This window comes from Panthera onca, chromosome C2, assembly GCF_046562875.1.
Source record: "Panthera onca isolate mPanOnc1 chromosome C2, mPanOnc1 haplotype 2, whole genome shotgun sequence".
NCBI classification, from domain to species: Eukaryota; Metazoa; Chordata; class Mammalia; order Carnivora; family Felidae; genus Panthera; species Panthera onca.
In genome coordinates, this window is record NC_138347.1 from 70,393,420 (window position 1) to 70,409,971 (window position 16,552).

The window sequence follows — 16,552 nt, forward strand, 5'->3', positions numbered from 1 at the left end:
TCACAAAATGTCAGTGAAAGTGATCTTAAATAAGTCGCAACTGCTTTTCTCAAAGAACAGAACCCACCCTCCTTACTGAAGCCTGACCCGATTTTCTCGATCAACTGCTATCTTCTCTTGGACTCTTGCTTCCACCATGGATACTGATTAGAGTTGAAAGTCTCAGGCTGGCCATCAAACACCAGAACAGCGTGGTCCCTTTTTCTTCTGCCAAACTAATCCTCCACTCTGGCTTCCTCTCCTTCTGTCCTCAGCCACACCACACACATGGTCCCTGGAACACCACCAGCCCAGGCTGCCCCAAGACCTTCAAGTTGTTCCCTCTGCCTGGATTCCTTCTCCTTCTCCTTCTGCCAGTTGAAGTCTTCCAAAACGTCCAATTCCATCCCCTCCAAGAAATACTGAGGAAGCTCTTCTATTCTCCTGGGCGTGCTCTGTCCTGCCTCCCACCTCCCACCTAGCTTCTTGTATTAACACTCCACCGTCAGGGCTGGTCAGGAATATATTCATCTCCTCCACCAGACCTGGAGCCCCTGAAGAGCCCTCCACTTTCCCCACACCTCCCAGCATAGGGGCTGAGAGGAACCAAGGGAAGGGGAAGACATACACCCTGTGCAGGACAACAACATTGGCCCCACCCACACGAAAATCCAGACCATTGCATACTCACGGTTTCCACAGTTGAGACCACCGAGCCCAAATGGGCAACTGCAAGACAACAAAGAAAAAGAACAAGAATTACTTTCAAAAGTCAAAAGAAGTAATGGGAGGCAATCTACCCAAGTAACTTCTAAATAAGGCCTGTCACAAATGCATCAGAATATAGGAGCACAGAGCCTACCTCATACAGGTTTCATTTTCAAGCCTATATCCATCTTCACATGCTGAAAGAGAAAAGGGAAATCCATGAATAAGTCCCAGGACTTCCTTTGTCCTAAACTGACAGTTAGTAGACACCAATCCCTTTAAGTCTCCAAGAATATTCTAGAACCAGAAGCCTACAAATAGCTTTAGAATTATCTAGTACCTGCCAACTCAACCTTTTATTTTACCACAGAATTTCCTTAACCTTTTAGTGGCTCTCACTTTCCCATCTATAAAAAAAGGGGATAATAACAGCAATAGTAGTATCTACCTTGTAGTTTCTTGGAAGGAATTAAATAAAATAAGGCATGTGAATGGTTTAGCACAGTGCCTGACACATAGTTATCACCAAATAAATGTTTGTAGTTATAATTATTATCCAACCAATGTAATTATTTTTGGAAGTTTTCTGTGGCCCCTGTGTTACATTCTTCCACATACACACAGACAAATGCTTTGGTTTCTTTAATGTAAGTCAAACCTTTAACCTGCTGCTGCCCTCACTGACCCCTTCCAAGAGGAAGTAGGAGCTGTGACATCCTCTGGGACATGGTCAGGGTGGAGCTCACCCTACCATCTGTGCAGGGGATTCTGGACATATCTAGATGAGTGCTAATCAGCATATCACCCAAGAACATAACTTTGAACCCTCTGGTGCTGCTGCTCATGGACTGAAGGGCTGTGGCCCAGCCATTCCTGGGGATCAGCAGTTTCTGAATTTATTTGATCATGGAACACTACAATAAGCTGACAGAACAGCATGAGCTATAACGCATGCTTGGATGGAAGCAGACAATAAAAAATGGCCTCATAGTCAAATTCATTGCTGCAAGAAGTGATAGGAATTTGATTCATGAATAATGTACAATATACTGCATAAAAGATGACAGATAAGAAAAGGTACACAGCATACAGCAGCAATCCCTGGACAGACAGCACACACGCTAATGGTAAGATGTGAGTGTCGGCAGCATGCATGGATCAGGGGGTGCATGCCCTGTGGGCTGGGACAGGAGGTCTCTCACAGGCGTCCTGCATCCTCTGTTACGTGTAATAATTAGTGTGTAATAATATTAACTTACGTAGATGTGCCCAATGCTGTTCTTCCTTCTGTTTGTTTAATTTTTAATTTAATTTTTTTATTTTTAGAGAGAGAGACTGTGTGAGCAGGGGAGAGGGGGCAGAGAGAGAGAGAGAGAGAAAGAATCTTAGGCAAGTTCCATGCTCAGCGCAGAGCTGGACACGGGGCTCGATCCCATGACCCTGGGATCATGACCTGAGCCAAAATCAAGAGTTGGATGTCAACCGACTGAGCCACCCAGGTGCCCGCTTCCTTCTGTTTTTAATGTTAGATGCTAAATGTTTCTAGCATCTATTTTGTTGTCCTAGATTATCGAGATATCACTAGAGTTTCATAGAATAGTTCAGAAAACACTGCTCTAAATAATCCACAATTCTTTTATAGCAGATCATTAGAGTTGTCACCCTGGACTGTGCTGTTTTGGCTCCACAGAACCACTTTTCCTGAGCTCCATCCTCTTGTAGTAAGGGCTATTATAAGCAGCAGCCCTGGGAAGGCCCCCAGTATCTACTGCAGGATGTCACGGGCCACACTGCCACAACACCACACAGTAACCTCTTGATGAGGACGCCCCAAAGAAATTTCTCTTGGGCCTTGGGGCCTACAAAGATGGGGATGCTTCTGAACGACTGTACTTTGTTTTATGAACCCTGACTCTCTCTAAAACCGTATTTCTCTCTTTGCCTCAATGTCCAGAAAGCTCAGAACTTGAACGAGTGGCCTACCTTTAGCAAACATGCAGGACTTTACAGCATATCTTTCTGCATATTCACTTTCCTCTAGCTTCAGCAAAGTAGTAGCTTTATTTCCACTTCAACCTAATTTATCTTTTAAATTAAACCTTATTTAGTTTAAGTTTAGGCTTTTTAGTAGGTGCTTCCAATCTTTTTTGCAACAAAGTAGGGCATGATCATATTCCATTTAGGGGAGGAGGAACGAGCCCCTTCACCACATCTTGGGACACCTCTGAGTTCGCTGCTGGCCTTACTCAGGTGGGGCCTTCTTAAGGAACAAGCTGAGAACTCCTGCTTCCCTGGGCACGGAAAGCACCATCCCTGGCAGTCTTCATGCTACAGTGGTTTGTGGGAGCCGGGAAGCCACTCCTGGGTACTCCACGGCTCTTTCTCCAGGGCGGCTCCACGGGGACCGCTGGCCTCCCTGTGACTCATCCCCATCCATCTCAGCACTGAGGCAGGCTGATGTCACAGCAGTCTGTTCTATTCTGAACACTTCTTCCCGGAAATGTTTTTACATCAAATCTACCCACCCAGCCCTCCTCTGCTGGGTGGGAGCTTTCCATCCTGTGGCTGTCATCCTGCCAGACGTAACGTCCATCTGTTGCCCAGGCTGTGAGCTGATGGGTTGGGCTGTTTTCACTCAGCCTCAGAAGTGGCCTGACTTCCTTGTGTAACGATATTTTTTCTTTACTTCGAATGGGCTCCTTTGGTCATTCACCAACGACAGAGTGCCACCGTGGGCTTGGTGCTATTCTAAAGGTTCTTAGAAAGAAAGCTCCAGTGTGCCTTAGGACCCAGCTCGTCATCTCCACACCCTAGTAGGACTGACCCGTGGAGCACTGGAGACAATGGAAATGTGGCAACTGCTAGTGTGTATGCCCAGATTGGGTTTCCCCTATTGACATGGAACATAAGCCAATTCAAGCCTCCTGGCCCTTGATAAAATAAGCAAGTGGTGGAGTCTTCAAGACTCTCTTGTTCCCAAGCTCTGCCATTTGTGTTCTATCATATTTGCTACCCTATCATCCAGTTGTTAATTCAACAGACACTTGTTAAACCCCACAATGTGCTAAGCATATGCTAAACACAGTTCTGGCTCTCCAGGCACCTGCTGCCTGGTGAGAGAAAGAGGCCTGCATGGCAGAAGAAAGCTAAGACACCTATGGGAAGGACACCTACTTCAATTTTGTATGATGCTTTGAACGTCTGGTAAAGACACTGTGGAGATATTTCATGGGAGACATTAAGAAGTGCATACATACGTACAACAGAGAACAATAGAGTCCTGCTAATGTACAGATTTAGAAAACACACCTACATACCTCTCTTCCCCATTTATCTGGGGACTGACCTTGGATGTGAAGTGTCCAAAAGGGGACTTTTTTAAAGAAAAAAATGTGTTTATTTATTTTGAGAGAGACAGAGAGAGAGAGCACGAGTGGGGGAAAAGCAGAGAGAGGATCCCAGGCAGGCTCTGAGCTGTCAACACAGAGCCCAAAGCGGCTGGATCTCAGGAACTGGAAGATCATGATTGTAGCTGAAATTAAGTGTCAGTTGGACTGAGCCAGCCATGCTCCCCAGGGACTTATTTTAAATACCCCAGTGCTCCAGCACTAATGGCCAGAAGATGTCACTACAATCCATCAGAACCCGGCCAACGGGGCTGTGCCCAAGGAGCTGCTGAAGCCATTCATCAGAGGCTTTCATCTGACGGATGAAAATCTAAGCGACAAGGATACTGCAGAAACGGAGGCTTTGTGGGGCCTTGGCAAAAAGCCCGAAAGCTGACCAAGGTTTCCTTATGCTGCATCTTAGGTCATTACCTGATAAACATAAGGTTGCTGAAGCCTGTATCCCTGCATTTGGAAAGTCTCTGACGGCCTTGCTATTGCTAATGCTAGTCTGTAAGTGACACGATTAAATTGCTGACTTGGAAACAAAGGCAAGTGGCTGGGGCCAGCGAGAAGCAGAGGTGGCAGGGCTGGCTGTCCTTGAGGCTGTGGGAAACTCCAGAGACTCCACACGCCGGTGCCACCACTCCCACGCGCTCCACTTCTGCCCACTTTGCCTTCCCTCCTGCCAGCTACACAGCGCCCCAGCACATGGATTTTAGCAGAGGTCACCTTCCCACATGCCGCGGGACTCAATGCCCCAGTTTCCAAGAAGGGCCAGGAACACATGGCATGAAACCAGGTAAGAGGGAACTAGGAAGCATCATCTCTTTGTATCACAGGGGCAGACGGACATGTGCTGAAAAGCGCTGCAAGGCCGTCGTGCCTCAGGACTGCTGGCCGGCACACGGGGTCAGCCTCCCCTTCAAAGCCCACCGCAGGGCTTGCGTGTGGAGCAGAGGGGGTGCACTTTCAAAGCCAATGTGTGTAAACCTAAGTCAGAGGGTCTGAAGCTCAGGACGACAGCACTGCCCCGAATGTATTTTTATCCTCTCCTGATGGAACGAGCCCTCTACTGGGGAAGTCCTGATAGAAATAAATGACAAGGTCACCTTTCCCCAGTATGTGACTTTCACTCAGATTCCAGTACATCTGTCACCAGTGGGTGTTGGCCAAGCAGGAAAACTGTGTCATACACATTCTAATGTGGTACAACGCTTAAAACCACACCGTGGCCTTTATATTGTTAGTTTTCCTGGTGATTACAAATTCTAGCAGTCGTTTGTAAGTCAGGGACACAGTGCTCTGGACTTGAATTAATTTTACTTTAAAGTAGTATTCTTGCCATGCATTTACTAAGCATTTTAGTTCAAACTGAATGGATTTAAGTCTCACCTACAAGGCTAGCAGGATTAGGTTTCTGCCCTCACACCGTTCATGAAACCTTTAAAACTGGAACTCATTAATTCAGCCACATCCTGGGTAAAAAACAAGGGCAAATGCTGATGGCTTTCAAAGTACCTCCATATACATTGCTTTCTTCAATCCCCAGAATATCCAATGAAGCATCAGCATACCCATTTTGCAGAAGAGGAAACCAAGGCGCAGCAAAGCAAAGTGTCTTGCTCAAGATGATACATGATCCATGAGGCAGAGTCGGGCTCTGATTCTCTTGAGCCTCAGCAGTACTTTGTCTACTAGGCCACAGCTGCCTCTAAAAGAGACAGGCCCGACTCCATGCCTGTGTTTCCATTTTCAAAGATTAGCAGACAATAGAATAAAGCTTTGGGAATTAAAACAACAATTTTCCTAACTTCCTCTAAAAAAAAAAAAAAAAAAAAAGGCACTGCCATAGGCATTCCATTCTCTCTTCTTTTCCTTTGAATTTGATTGGCCAGACCCGTTTGCCTCAGGTCAGAGATAATGCTATTATTCTAAGGAGATAACGCATTCAATCCTGCTGTGAGCAAAATAACAAGAACTAGTTACCCCTAGTTTAGAACAGTCACACCTAGAGCAGAGAAAAACATCTTCCCTGTCCCTGCACGGGCCACAGAACCCTCGGGAACTTGCTGGTACCTCGGCAGGAGTGATCCATCTTGTTGAATTGGAAATAGCCTGACTTGCACTGGCACAGGGCGACACCGTCCAGGTCAGTGCAGATGGAGGTCTCCTTGTCACATTCTGGAGTCTTCCGCTTGCACAAGCTGCCCGCTAAGATGAAAAAACAAAACAGTGAAACAAAACAAGACCTCCTCCACTGCAAACCTCAAGATACATCAACTTTCCATTTAAAGAGGCTCTGAGAACAGTTTCTGAAAAGCGCCTGGTACAAGTCTCCTTTCAGGGGCCCGCTTTTAGCTGCCTTGGCCACTCCTTCCCTGTGTCAGCCCCAAGCCTCTGTACTCCAGGTCACACCGCATGCCATGGGACAGAGGACCCAGACAGAAGAAACAGGGTGCTGTCTCCGACCCCGGCAGCCACCGTAAATACGGCCCTCGGTGCCATGGTGTCTTCTGTGCCTGCATCCTAACAGACTGCGGAAGAGAGCCAGCACTGAGCCAGGAAACATGATCGTGTCCTTCTTAGGAAGCCGTGAGGCTCAGTCCTGTCTCAGCGGAGGCACAGCTCTGGGTCTGCTCTGTGTCTACATGACCTAACGGGAGGCTGTGCACTCCTCTGGCAGGACAGCTTGCTGCCCACAGACCTATTCCAAGGGTCGGTGTGGAAGACAATCTGCTGCCCCGGCACTGTGGTATCATTATGTTTCCTGTGTCCCCACTACACTGGCCATTTCTTGGGGCTTACTCATCTCTGGGGCTTCAGCACCTTGCACAGGGATGGTCACACACAGTGCTCAATACATGCATGCTGAAGGTGCTTCAGGTCACCAGTCACCAGGCCATCACCACGGGAGACAGAGCTGGGTAGAGGAATGTGTCTTTCTGGCTTGCTACCTCCTTCCCTTTAGGGCCTTATTCTCTACATGTGTATCTACTTGGCTTGTCCAGCTCTGGGCATGTGGGCCATGCTCATTTCATGGATGACAAAGAAGTATCTCCTTGTTATCAAAAAGCACTCATTGTTGGGCATGTGGCCCTCTCTGAGGCTGCACACAGTAGACCCTCTCTGTACACACGAGACACATAATGAGGGCACGTTCACTAAGACATGCCTGACGAAAAGGCACATGTAAATGGGGGCACACAGTAGAACAAAAACGCACAACTAACTGGTTAGTGGACAGTAACTTCTTCACAGCCAGGTATAGAGCAAGGCAGGACTGACATCTGCTCTTGCTGCAGGGAGGTAAGAGCAAGTTCACGACCGGGAGAGCTGCCGAAGGGTGATGTGTACACTGTGCAGTGAGGCCTGGTCTCCCCTTTCCCATCTTAAGGAAGACACCAACCTATTCAGAAACCAGGTACTGGTTCTTACCATGGCAAAACTGCCCCGACCGTGGTGATGTGAGCTGACACCCACACAGGGTCCCCACAGCCGCCTCCTTTTCTGAGTCCCGAGAGCTTGGGACCTAGGGGACAGCCTGGTCACAGGGAGGCGAGCTTAGGACACAGCCTTTAGTTTTCAACACTGCATTTCCTGTCTTTATCATTGGAAGCTGGTGTGCTAAATCAAAACTCAGCTTGTGTGTGCGATAGAATTTCCTTTGTTTATTGTGAAAGTTGGTATTTAAAAGAGAAAAATAAAAAATGGAAAATCTCACCAGACAAACTATAAAGCTGGCATCAGAGAGGTACCAAACGCCCACAATTCGTCGTCTAAACTTCTGGAAAGCTTTGCCAGTCCTCAAGCTTCAATATAAAGGAATACTTCCGGGGTAAAAGGCTGGCGCTAGCCTTGTCCAGTAGCCAGACTGAGTTGCCTGGCCTGATTAGATATTTTCTGGAAGTCAATGTCACATTTTCCTTCCATCCTGCCCATTAATCCAGCCTGCTGACAACTACTACTCGCCCTGCTGAAGCAACCCTTCCCTACAACGAAGCAAAGAAGCCAGGCCTTGCCTCTGCAACAGTGGAGTTGCTACCCTAAAAATCCTTAAAGAACATTCTGCCATAAATCCATCAAATGCAACCACATATAATCCCATTTTCATTTTAAGCCTGGCGATGTGATTTTTCTACATCCACAATTCCCATGGTCTTTCCTGGGCATAACATCCGCCTGACAGACAATGAGAACTTATGTAAATCTACGGCTGAGACACTCCTTGGGGGATTTCCAAAGACTCTAAACCTCTGGAGGCATTAGAGCTGCAGCTCTTTGGAAGTTGAGGAAGTGGACATTTTGCAAACTGCAGGGTGAAAACCTGCCTTTGCAAGGGCAGCGTCCAGAGTAGCCCAGCATACCCATGTGTTGGAAACACCCAAATATCAGAACCTGACAGCTCCTGCCTGTCAAGGCTACCTCTCCAGCACTCAGAAAGGGAGCAAAGAGACAGAGTTGGGTATGTTGGCAAAGCCAGGAGAAGAACTGGGAGGAAAACCAGAGAAGTGAGCCTGTTTTCAGCCAAGAGGCATGGCTGTCTTTGTTTTCGAGGGCTCTGGAAGGAGAGGTACAGAATGGGGACCAGAAGCACATGTAGGGGCAAGAGGCCATGTGAGAAATCCTCTCAGTTTTGCTGTGACCCTAACGCTGCTCTAAGAAAATAAATAAATAAAATCTAAAAAAACAAAACAAAGAATGGGACCTCAGCAAGGAAGCTAGGAAGCTAGGGGCTTTCCCATAGGCCACATCCAAATAAGAGAAAAAAATGGGGTCAGAGTGGGCAGGCCTGCCATGAGCAGGATCTTACAAATCCAAGTATGTGGCCACTTGATTTATAAGACATGAAACACATTTACTGGAGACATAAAACTAACCTGGTACTATGCTGACTATATAGGATGAACTTTTTTTTTTAATGTTTTTATTTATTTTGGGGGGAGAGAGGGAGAGAGAGAGCACACACACACAAGTGGGGGAGGGGCAGAGAGAGAGAGGGAGACACAGAATCCAAAGCAGGCTCCAGGCTCCAGGCTCTGAGCTGTCAGCACAGAGCCTGATGCAGGGCTCGAACTCATGAACCATGAGATCATGATCTAAGCTGAAGTCGGACACTTAACTGACTGAGCTACCCGGGGGGCCCCTAGGACGCACTCTTTAAGTGTTTAGTGAATGAAAAGGTCCCCTTCCTGCTAACTAGAGATGAAAAATTGGGACCCTTGAATCACTGGCAAGAGAAACAAAGAAGAGCTCTTGCCTCAAAGTTTAGAGCACAGTATAACGGGGCGTACACTTTTTAGTTAATTCCCCAATGAGGCTAAATGACAGCAACTTCAATTCCAGAAAGTTCAGCTCCTTTCTTCCCCCATATGAATAACTAGCCTTGAAAGGAGCTAAAGCTACAGCATTCACAAGGTTATGCTCCCAGTTCCCCAGCTCTGCCATGCACAGGCCTGTGAGAAGAGCCCTGTGGATCAGTGCTCAGAAAGCCCTGAGCCCCTGGGAATGCCCTGGATCTTCCAGCAGATACAGCCCCAAACCTGCTCCCTACAACTTACATCCAGCGTCTGGACACCAGATGGAGAGGCTCAAAGAGTCTGCATCCTTTGCTAGTCCTAACTGTCTAGCACAGGGAGCTAACCAGACCTCACTCTGATCACTTACGAGACAACAGCAGGAATAAGCCTCCTTTGTGAGGAAGCAATTTTAATTCTAGCAAAGTTTTCCCAACCCAGAGGCAAAACTTCCTCTCCAAGATCCAAGTCTGCCTTCTGAACTCATTGTCTATAATCCCTCTCTGTATCTACTTCACAGTAGATGTAATGCAGAAGTTTTGACAAAGCAGATAAAGCGAGAACAAGAAAAGGGAAACCAGCAAGTAGTCTGGCCTACATCGTTCTGGTCTTGTTTCTGTGCATTGGTGATTTGCAAACACACGAACAAGATGGGTAATACTGCCCATGCTTTTTTTTTTTTTTACTTAGTGGACTATCACGATGAAGGTTTGGGGTATTGATAAGCATGTATATTCTGTGCAGGAATTTCTGTTTCCCTCAGAGAGAGCTGGAACTTTTTAAGGTAAAGAGGAATGATTTCATCGCATCAGCTCCTGTATCCCATCATCTCTTATACACCAGCGAAGAAGAGGAGACAAAAAAGAGGCAACATGCCAAGGACCCGGTGACTTCAAAGCTATGCGTGTGTGCACGCACACATGTACAAAGATACAGACACACAAAGGCCTTTCACTTAACACCCATTTCTTTTTTTAAGTTTTTATTTATTTTTGAGAGAGAGAGAGAAAGTGCAAGCAGGGAAGGGGCAGAGGAAGACAGAGTGAGAACCCCAAGCAGGCTCCACACTGTCAGCGGGAAGCCTGATGTGGGGCTCAAACCCATGAACTGTGAGATCATGACCTGCACCAAAGTCAGACCCTTAGCAAACTGAGCCACCCAGGAGCCCCAGCACCCATTTCAAAGATAGACTGGCTCTGTGACAAACTTCTTGAATCTGAGCCCCGAGTGCCTTACATATCTATCCTAGGTCTGTGCCTAACTTGTATAGGTGGGGTTCTCCCAGAGGGTCATTCTCTTACCTCTGAAGATCCGCCTCTGAGATCCCAAGAGCTGGCAGACCTCAGCAGAGGACCTACAGGAGTTGACACATTTCTGCATCCCGTCAGCCAGGTCAAACAGTGTCACATTGGAGGCCAAGGAGAACGTGGTTTGCAGGGACATGACCACTGCACTGGACTCCCTGTAGACAAAGTGTGTAGGGTTTTGACTGTGCTAAAATGACATGTGGGCCCAGGGCTTTTGGAAAATGAATCCATCTCCGTTCTCCAGGAAGGGAATGGGAGAGCATGGAGGCCCAGTGACTTTGGCCCCCCCTGGTCACTCTGTGGCTTGGTCAAAACAGAGCCCGGTTTAGTTGCTGTCACCTATGTTAGAATAGCCTCCCCTTTATGAAAACTGGTTCACAAGTGAGAGTAATTCTGTTACTTACCTAGAAGCATGAACTGTGGATCGGGTATAACCAGGAAACATTGAAAAACACACATTTAACTGAAAGGAAGAACAGGTTGGTCGTTAACTGTGAGATAGATAAAAGCCCTAGACCTAGAACCAATTTCCTATTTTCAGGATAAAATAGGCATTTTCTAGCTATCAAGTTATCAGCAGGCAGCTTTACAGAGGAGTGGTGTCCTTTTTTTTATTCCCTTCTTAAATGCCTCTCTGCTCTTGTTCTGTTGTTCCCTGAGTACAAAGGGAAAGAGGCAGATAGTAAATCAGTGGGGAAAATCTTGGCAGGAAATGATGTTCAGAACAGCACCCTTGGATGCAAAACATCTTCAAAGGAACAGATCTCTTCTAAGACCCAGGGTTTCAAAAAACTCAGAGGCAACTGTTTATTTGGACTTTGCAGAGTGAACGAGGCTCACTGAAAAGACTTCAGCTACCCCCGGTCTGGCAGGCCTGACACAAACCCCTCATAATCTGCAGTGAGTTGACCTAACTCAAAGATAGGTCCTCTTCAAAAAGGCTCTCCATGGGAAATTACATTACATGGGTCAAGAGCCCCTTTGTCGAGAGCAAATTAAGAGTGACTCTCCCTGTGTTTGCCTTGTGCCCTCAGAGAGAGCAGAAAATCCCTCTAGGGCATCAAGTTCCATGCCTGTTTTTCTGCTCCCCCAACAGTGGAGGCTGGAGATTCCTTCTATGCTGCGGAAGGTTGTAATACCTTGACCTATGCAGACACGCCTGTCTTCAAAGCCTGTGTGTCAGACACATTTATTGTTCATAGGATGGAATAAAACATAGGATGTTATCAAACCTTTGGCTTTGTATGGCATTGCTTTCTATTCTAATAGGCAATGATTTGTTAGTAGTATAATTACTTAAACGTTTTCCCCCAGGTAAAAACAGAAAAGGCATATTTCAGAACAGAATGGTATCTTGGGAAAGGCCACTTGAAGTGGCTTCTCTAGTCTAGTCTAGTCTATGGGAGTGGGGATGTCACATCACTAGTAAATTATACACTCATACCTGGTGAAAATGAACAAGTTAAGTAAGTCACTGAGCACCCTATACTGGGAGGGACAGCACCTCTGCACAGGATTCTAAGCCCCTGTACTCCCTTCGAAGGAAATATTGACCTATAGCACACCCAAGAGGCAGCTGTGGTGAAGTGACAAGAACACCAGGTATAGGGCTGGTAGACATAAAATCCTGCTGTATAGTAAAGAATTTAATCTTGCTCAAACAGAGGTCTGGCCCTTGGCTCCCAGAAGCTAATCAATAAGCTTTTGGAATATCCTTTGTCTACCTGGAGGCCCTGGGCCACTCCAAATATCTAATAACGTGACTTATGCAGGGGTTTGGGGTTATATGGTATCAGCCTAACCTCGAGAGGGGCTGGAGACTGAGGTCAGCCATGTGAGCGGTTGAATATGTCCATATATTTGCTCTAGACACCAAGATTCAAGTGAGCTTAGCAATACTCCATGAATACTGTATACATCATTGCCAGGAGGAGTTAACACAGTGCATGGCTCCATGGGGATAGGACAACTGGATGCATCAAATTTGGAATCCTCCTTGACTCTGCCCTATGTGTCTCTCCCATAGCTGACTGTAACAGGGACCTTTTCACTGTAATAAACCATAACCATGAGTTTAAGAGCTTTCACTGAGATCTGAAGTCCTTACAGTGACTATCAAATCTGAGGGTGGTCTTGGGGATCCCCAAACTTGCAAATGGTGTCAGAAGTGAGGATGGTCTAGTGGGCTGTTCCTTAACTTTGCATCTGCTCTGTGTGAACTCAGGCAATGTCATTAACCTTCAGGGTCTCCCCAAATTCTAGCTGTAAATGTGTTGGCAATACCTCTTACAGGAGTGAGGCATCTGGCAAAGTGCCTGTCATAGACTAGATGCTCAATAGATACAGAGACAGAATTGGAATCTAAATGTCATGCAAATAAAATCTACAGTCCTATAAAATCCTATAGGTTTTGGCTAATATACTCTTACCTATAAAAAACAAGTAAAACTGAAATCAGAAATCAATTAATCTCTAAAACTTATATTAATGGCAATTTTCAATGTTCTGAACACCAAATCTTAGACTCAGGTAGCAGTTGAGAGGTAAAATTTACTATTTGAGCTTCTTTTTTTTGAAAGAAAGAGCAAGAGCGCAAGCGGGGAAAGGGCACAGAGATTGGAGGATAGAGGATCCGAAGCAGGCTCTATGCTGACAGCACAGAGCCTGATGTGGGGCTTGAACTCATGAACCGTGGGCTCATGCCCTGAGCCAAAGCTGGATGCTTAACTGGCTGAGCCACCCAGGTGCCCCTGAGCTTCATTTTTATCTCGTTTTCCTTCTTTTTAATTTTTCCTTACTTTTTCTACCTGACAAAAAGTAGGCAAAGAGGGAAAGAAGAGGAATCAAAGGCCTCTCGATAATCTTTAAAAAAAATTTTTAATGTTTATTTATTTTTCAGAGAGAGACGGAGTGCGAGCAGTGGAGGGTCAGAGAGAGAGGGAGACACAGAATCCAAAGCAGACTCCAGGTTCCAAGCTATCAGCACAGAGCCCAACGCAGGGCTCGAACTCACGAACCATGAGATCATGACCTGAGCCGCAAGTCTGATGCTTAACCAACTGAACACTGAGGCTCCCCAAAGGCCCCTAGATAATCTGTGCAGTGAGTTCTCAACCCTGGAAAATCAGGATTAACTGTTATGTCTTTGGCATTCTCCTGAGGAAAAAGAGCATCATTCTCCCCAAGTTTGGAAACACAGAGCGAAAGTCACACAGCATGTCAACTGCAGATGGGAGAGTAGGATTTTCTGGATCTTTCCTCTTTGCCAATAGTTCTTATTGGTGCATACCATCTAACCGTCTGTGACTATGAATCTGCACAGGGAAAAGAAACGCCAAGGCACTGATAAAGGCTGCATGTGAGAGCACACCGAAGAAGTGCTTCTCCTGGGCGTCACTGGATCTCAGCACCTCCTTTCAATTTCCAAGAGGCTTTTAATTTTACCATGAAGTTTACCTCCCAAATGTAATGGAAATGAACAATAGCCCAGGAAATATAGCTGGTCCTCACGAGGTTCCCAATTCTGAATGAAATTTGTTCTAGAAAACAAAGGACTCAAAGAAAGATGCTTTTCAGGAAACTTACTGTTCTGGTGATCTCATTTTCAACTTCACGTAGGTCTGAGTGTTTCTCCATGGTGGTATTGAGAAACGTTTTCTTTAATTTAAACTCTGTCACGAAGGTCCTAACTGAAAATGAGAACATAACCCGTGAGACCACGCAACTGGCCGACCGATACACAGCCGTGTGTTTGTAAATCTCTAGCATATCACTCTTAACTCCACCTCACAGGACAACCGTGGTGCCTGTCCTTCTCCTTGAGGATAGAGAACACCTCTCCCTCTTCTAGCTCCTCTCTAGGAAGGTGGGCTTCCACTGAGCAGAAGGCTCAGACTCAGTAAACCTTTGGGTCAAAAACTCCTTTTGCACGTGTGTGTGGGCTGCTGTGAGGAGCCATCCTGCCACCCTGCCAGTCGCCTCCTACATAGTAGATGCTCAGTGAAGCTGGGACGAGGAGGAAAGACCAGCTGGCCTAAATGACATAATCCCAGGAGGAGGGGGAGGGGATGTGGGGTCAAGCACAAAACATGCTCGTCAGGCCTGAGAAAGCTTTCGATAGAGAAACGCTGTTGTTCTCTAGCCTACACTGCAAAGCCCTCAGCTTCAAGGGCAGGCTTTGGTTTCCTCTTCTCATCAGAGTTACCCCACCAGCCGCCATCCCTCTCGCATAGAGGAAATGCCCATTTTGTCGCTGATGAAAGAGACTTCCAGAAATCGGACAACGGATTCAGGACGACAGAGAGGCTGTGGAGGAAGGTGCCAAACATCTGTAGTGGGCCCAAGCTGCGGGGACTGCCAGGCCCCATGGTCACAAGCCAGGCAATGCAAACGACCCATATTCAAGATATTGTTTGAGCTCAGACTTGAAAGAAAGCAGCCCCGTTTTCAAGGCCCATTTCACTCATAAAATAAAATAGTACTCATCACTTTGTGCTGACTGGGCCTGAGGAGAATGGGACTTACAAATGGGCAGGCGACCAAAAATTAGCATAGCATGCTTTCTATCTGCCTCTTATCTTCCTTTATATTAAATTCTTATCTTTCCCTCTGGACAGGGAGGGAAAAAAAAGACTCGAAACCCAGGAACCCATGAAGCTGCTCTTTCACAGAAAGCTTGCCTGCTGAATTAAGAAAAAGGCCCACAAATGAGCCAGGGAACATATTTAACATCTTATACTTACTGTCTAAAGCCCTTAATCCTTATTTAACATCTTTTTGCTTGTTCTACAGTTCACTGAAGCCAGCTGCTTAGGACTCTTTCTGAGCAGCAGGGAGCTCTTTGAAAACATTCTTGGCCAAATGAAAGCATTTCAGCATGCTCTAATTTGCATGTTCCTCTGATGTTTATGAACAATGAAGCTAAATGACTTGAAAAGGGAAAGATGATTGTTAACACAAAAGAACGGCTCTCCTCCTGATCTGAGGTGCCTGTGGGACACTGCACACAGGCTTCCACAACTCCCACCCCACTCCTTCATCTTCCTTCCTCACCCATCCAGACTGATACCCAGACTCTCTGGATGGAAATATACATATTGTAACTGTTACGTACACAGATCTCTTCCGAATCATGACAGTAAATGTGGCCTCTGCTTTAAGAGCAGCTCTGAAGACGGCATCACGCAGCGTCCTGCAGCCCCTGCACTCTGCCCAGCACACTGACGTCTTCATGCCTGCCTTTCATCATCTGGCTTTAAGGCAATTTTTTACTTCACATGCAACTAACTGCTGACTTATACGGGTTACATAAATGATTTTTTCGTTATTTATTTATTTTTATTTACTAAGTTTTTAATTTCAATTCCAGCATAGTTAACATAGTGATACATTCATTCCACATGTCCACTGTACACATCCATGCATCACCATGTGCTCATCCTGACAAGTGCCCTCCTTAACCCCCATCGCCTATTTTACCCATCCCCTGCCCACCTCCCTCTGGTAACCGTCAGTTTGTTCTCTGTAGTTAAGGGACTGTGTTTTGGTTTTCCTCTCTCTTTTTATAGAAATGAATTTTTAAAAGATCCATAAGTATTACTTTGTATTCAGAGTACTTAGTGTTTTCATTGCTGTCAAGTCTGGTCCAAGAGGTTGGGGGCTAATGTTAAATGATACCTCCCATCTGGAGAACTCCCCCATTTTCAAAGCTTGCTCAGATACTTCATTTTATTTGCTCTTCACAATAACCTTGAGTGGGAAGCAGAGCAGGTGGTAATCTGATTTTACAGATGAGAAAATGGAGGCTCAGGGGTCATGGGCCGTAGGTGGTAGCTCCAGAGCTGGAAGCCAGGCAGCTGAGCTCCTGGCAAGAGCA

General features: G+C 46.3%; 1 protein-coding gene across 1 annotated transcript in view; it reads right to left on the bottom strand.

The window, feature by feature from the left end:
* The window catches only part of HEG1 (heart development protein with EGF like domains 1), a 90,436-nt gene that overhangs the window by 23,382 nt on the left and 50,502 nt on the right, over positions 1-16,552 (bottom strand). Inside the window, exons 10-15 of the mRNA XM_060639732.3 lie at positions 14,263-14,366; positions 11,082-11,140; positions 10,672-10,832; positions 6,153-6,287; positions 842-884; positions 671-708 (exon numbers count right to left, since the gene is read on the bottom strand). Of these exons, the coding sequence (XP_060495715.3) occupies positions 671-708; positions 842-884; positions 6,153-6,287; positions 10,672-10,832; positions 11,082-11,140; positions 14,263-14,366 (540 nt within the window). The remainder of the gene's footprint in view (positions 1-670; positions 709-841; positions 885-6,152; positions 6,288-10,671; positions 10,833-11,081; positions 11,141-14,262; positions 14,367-16,552) is intronic.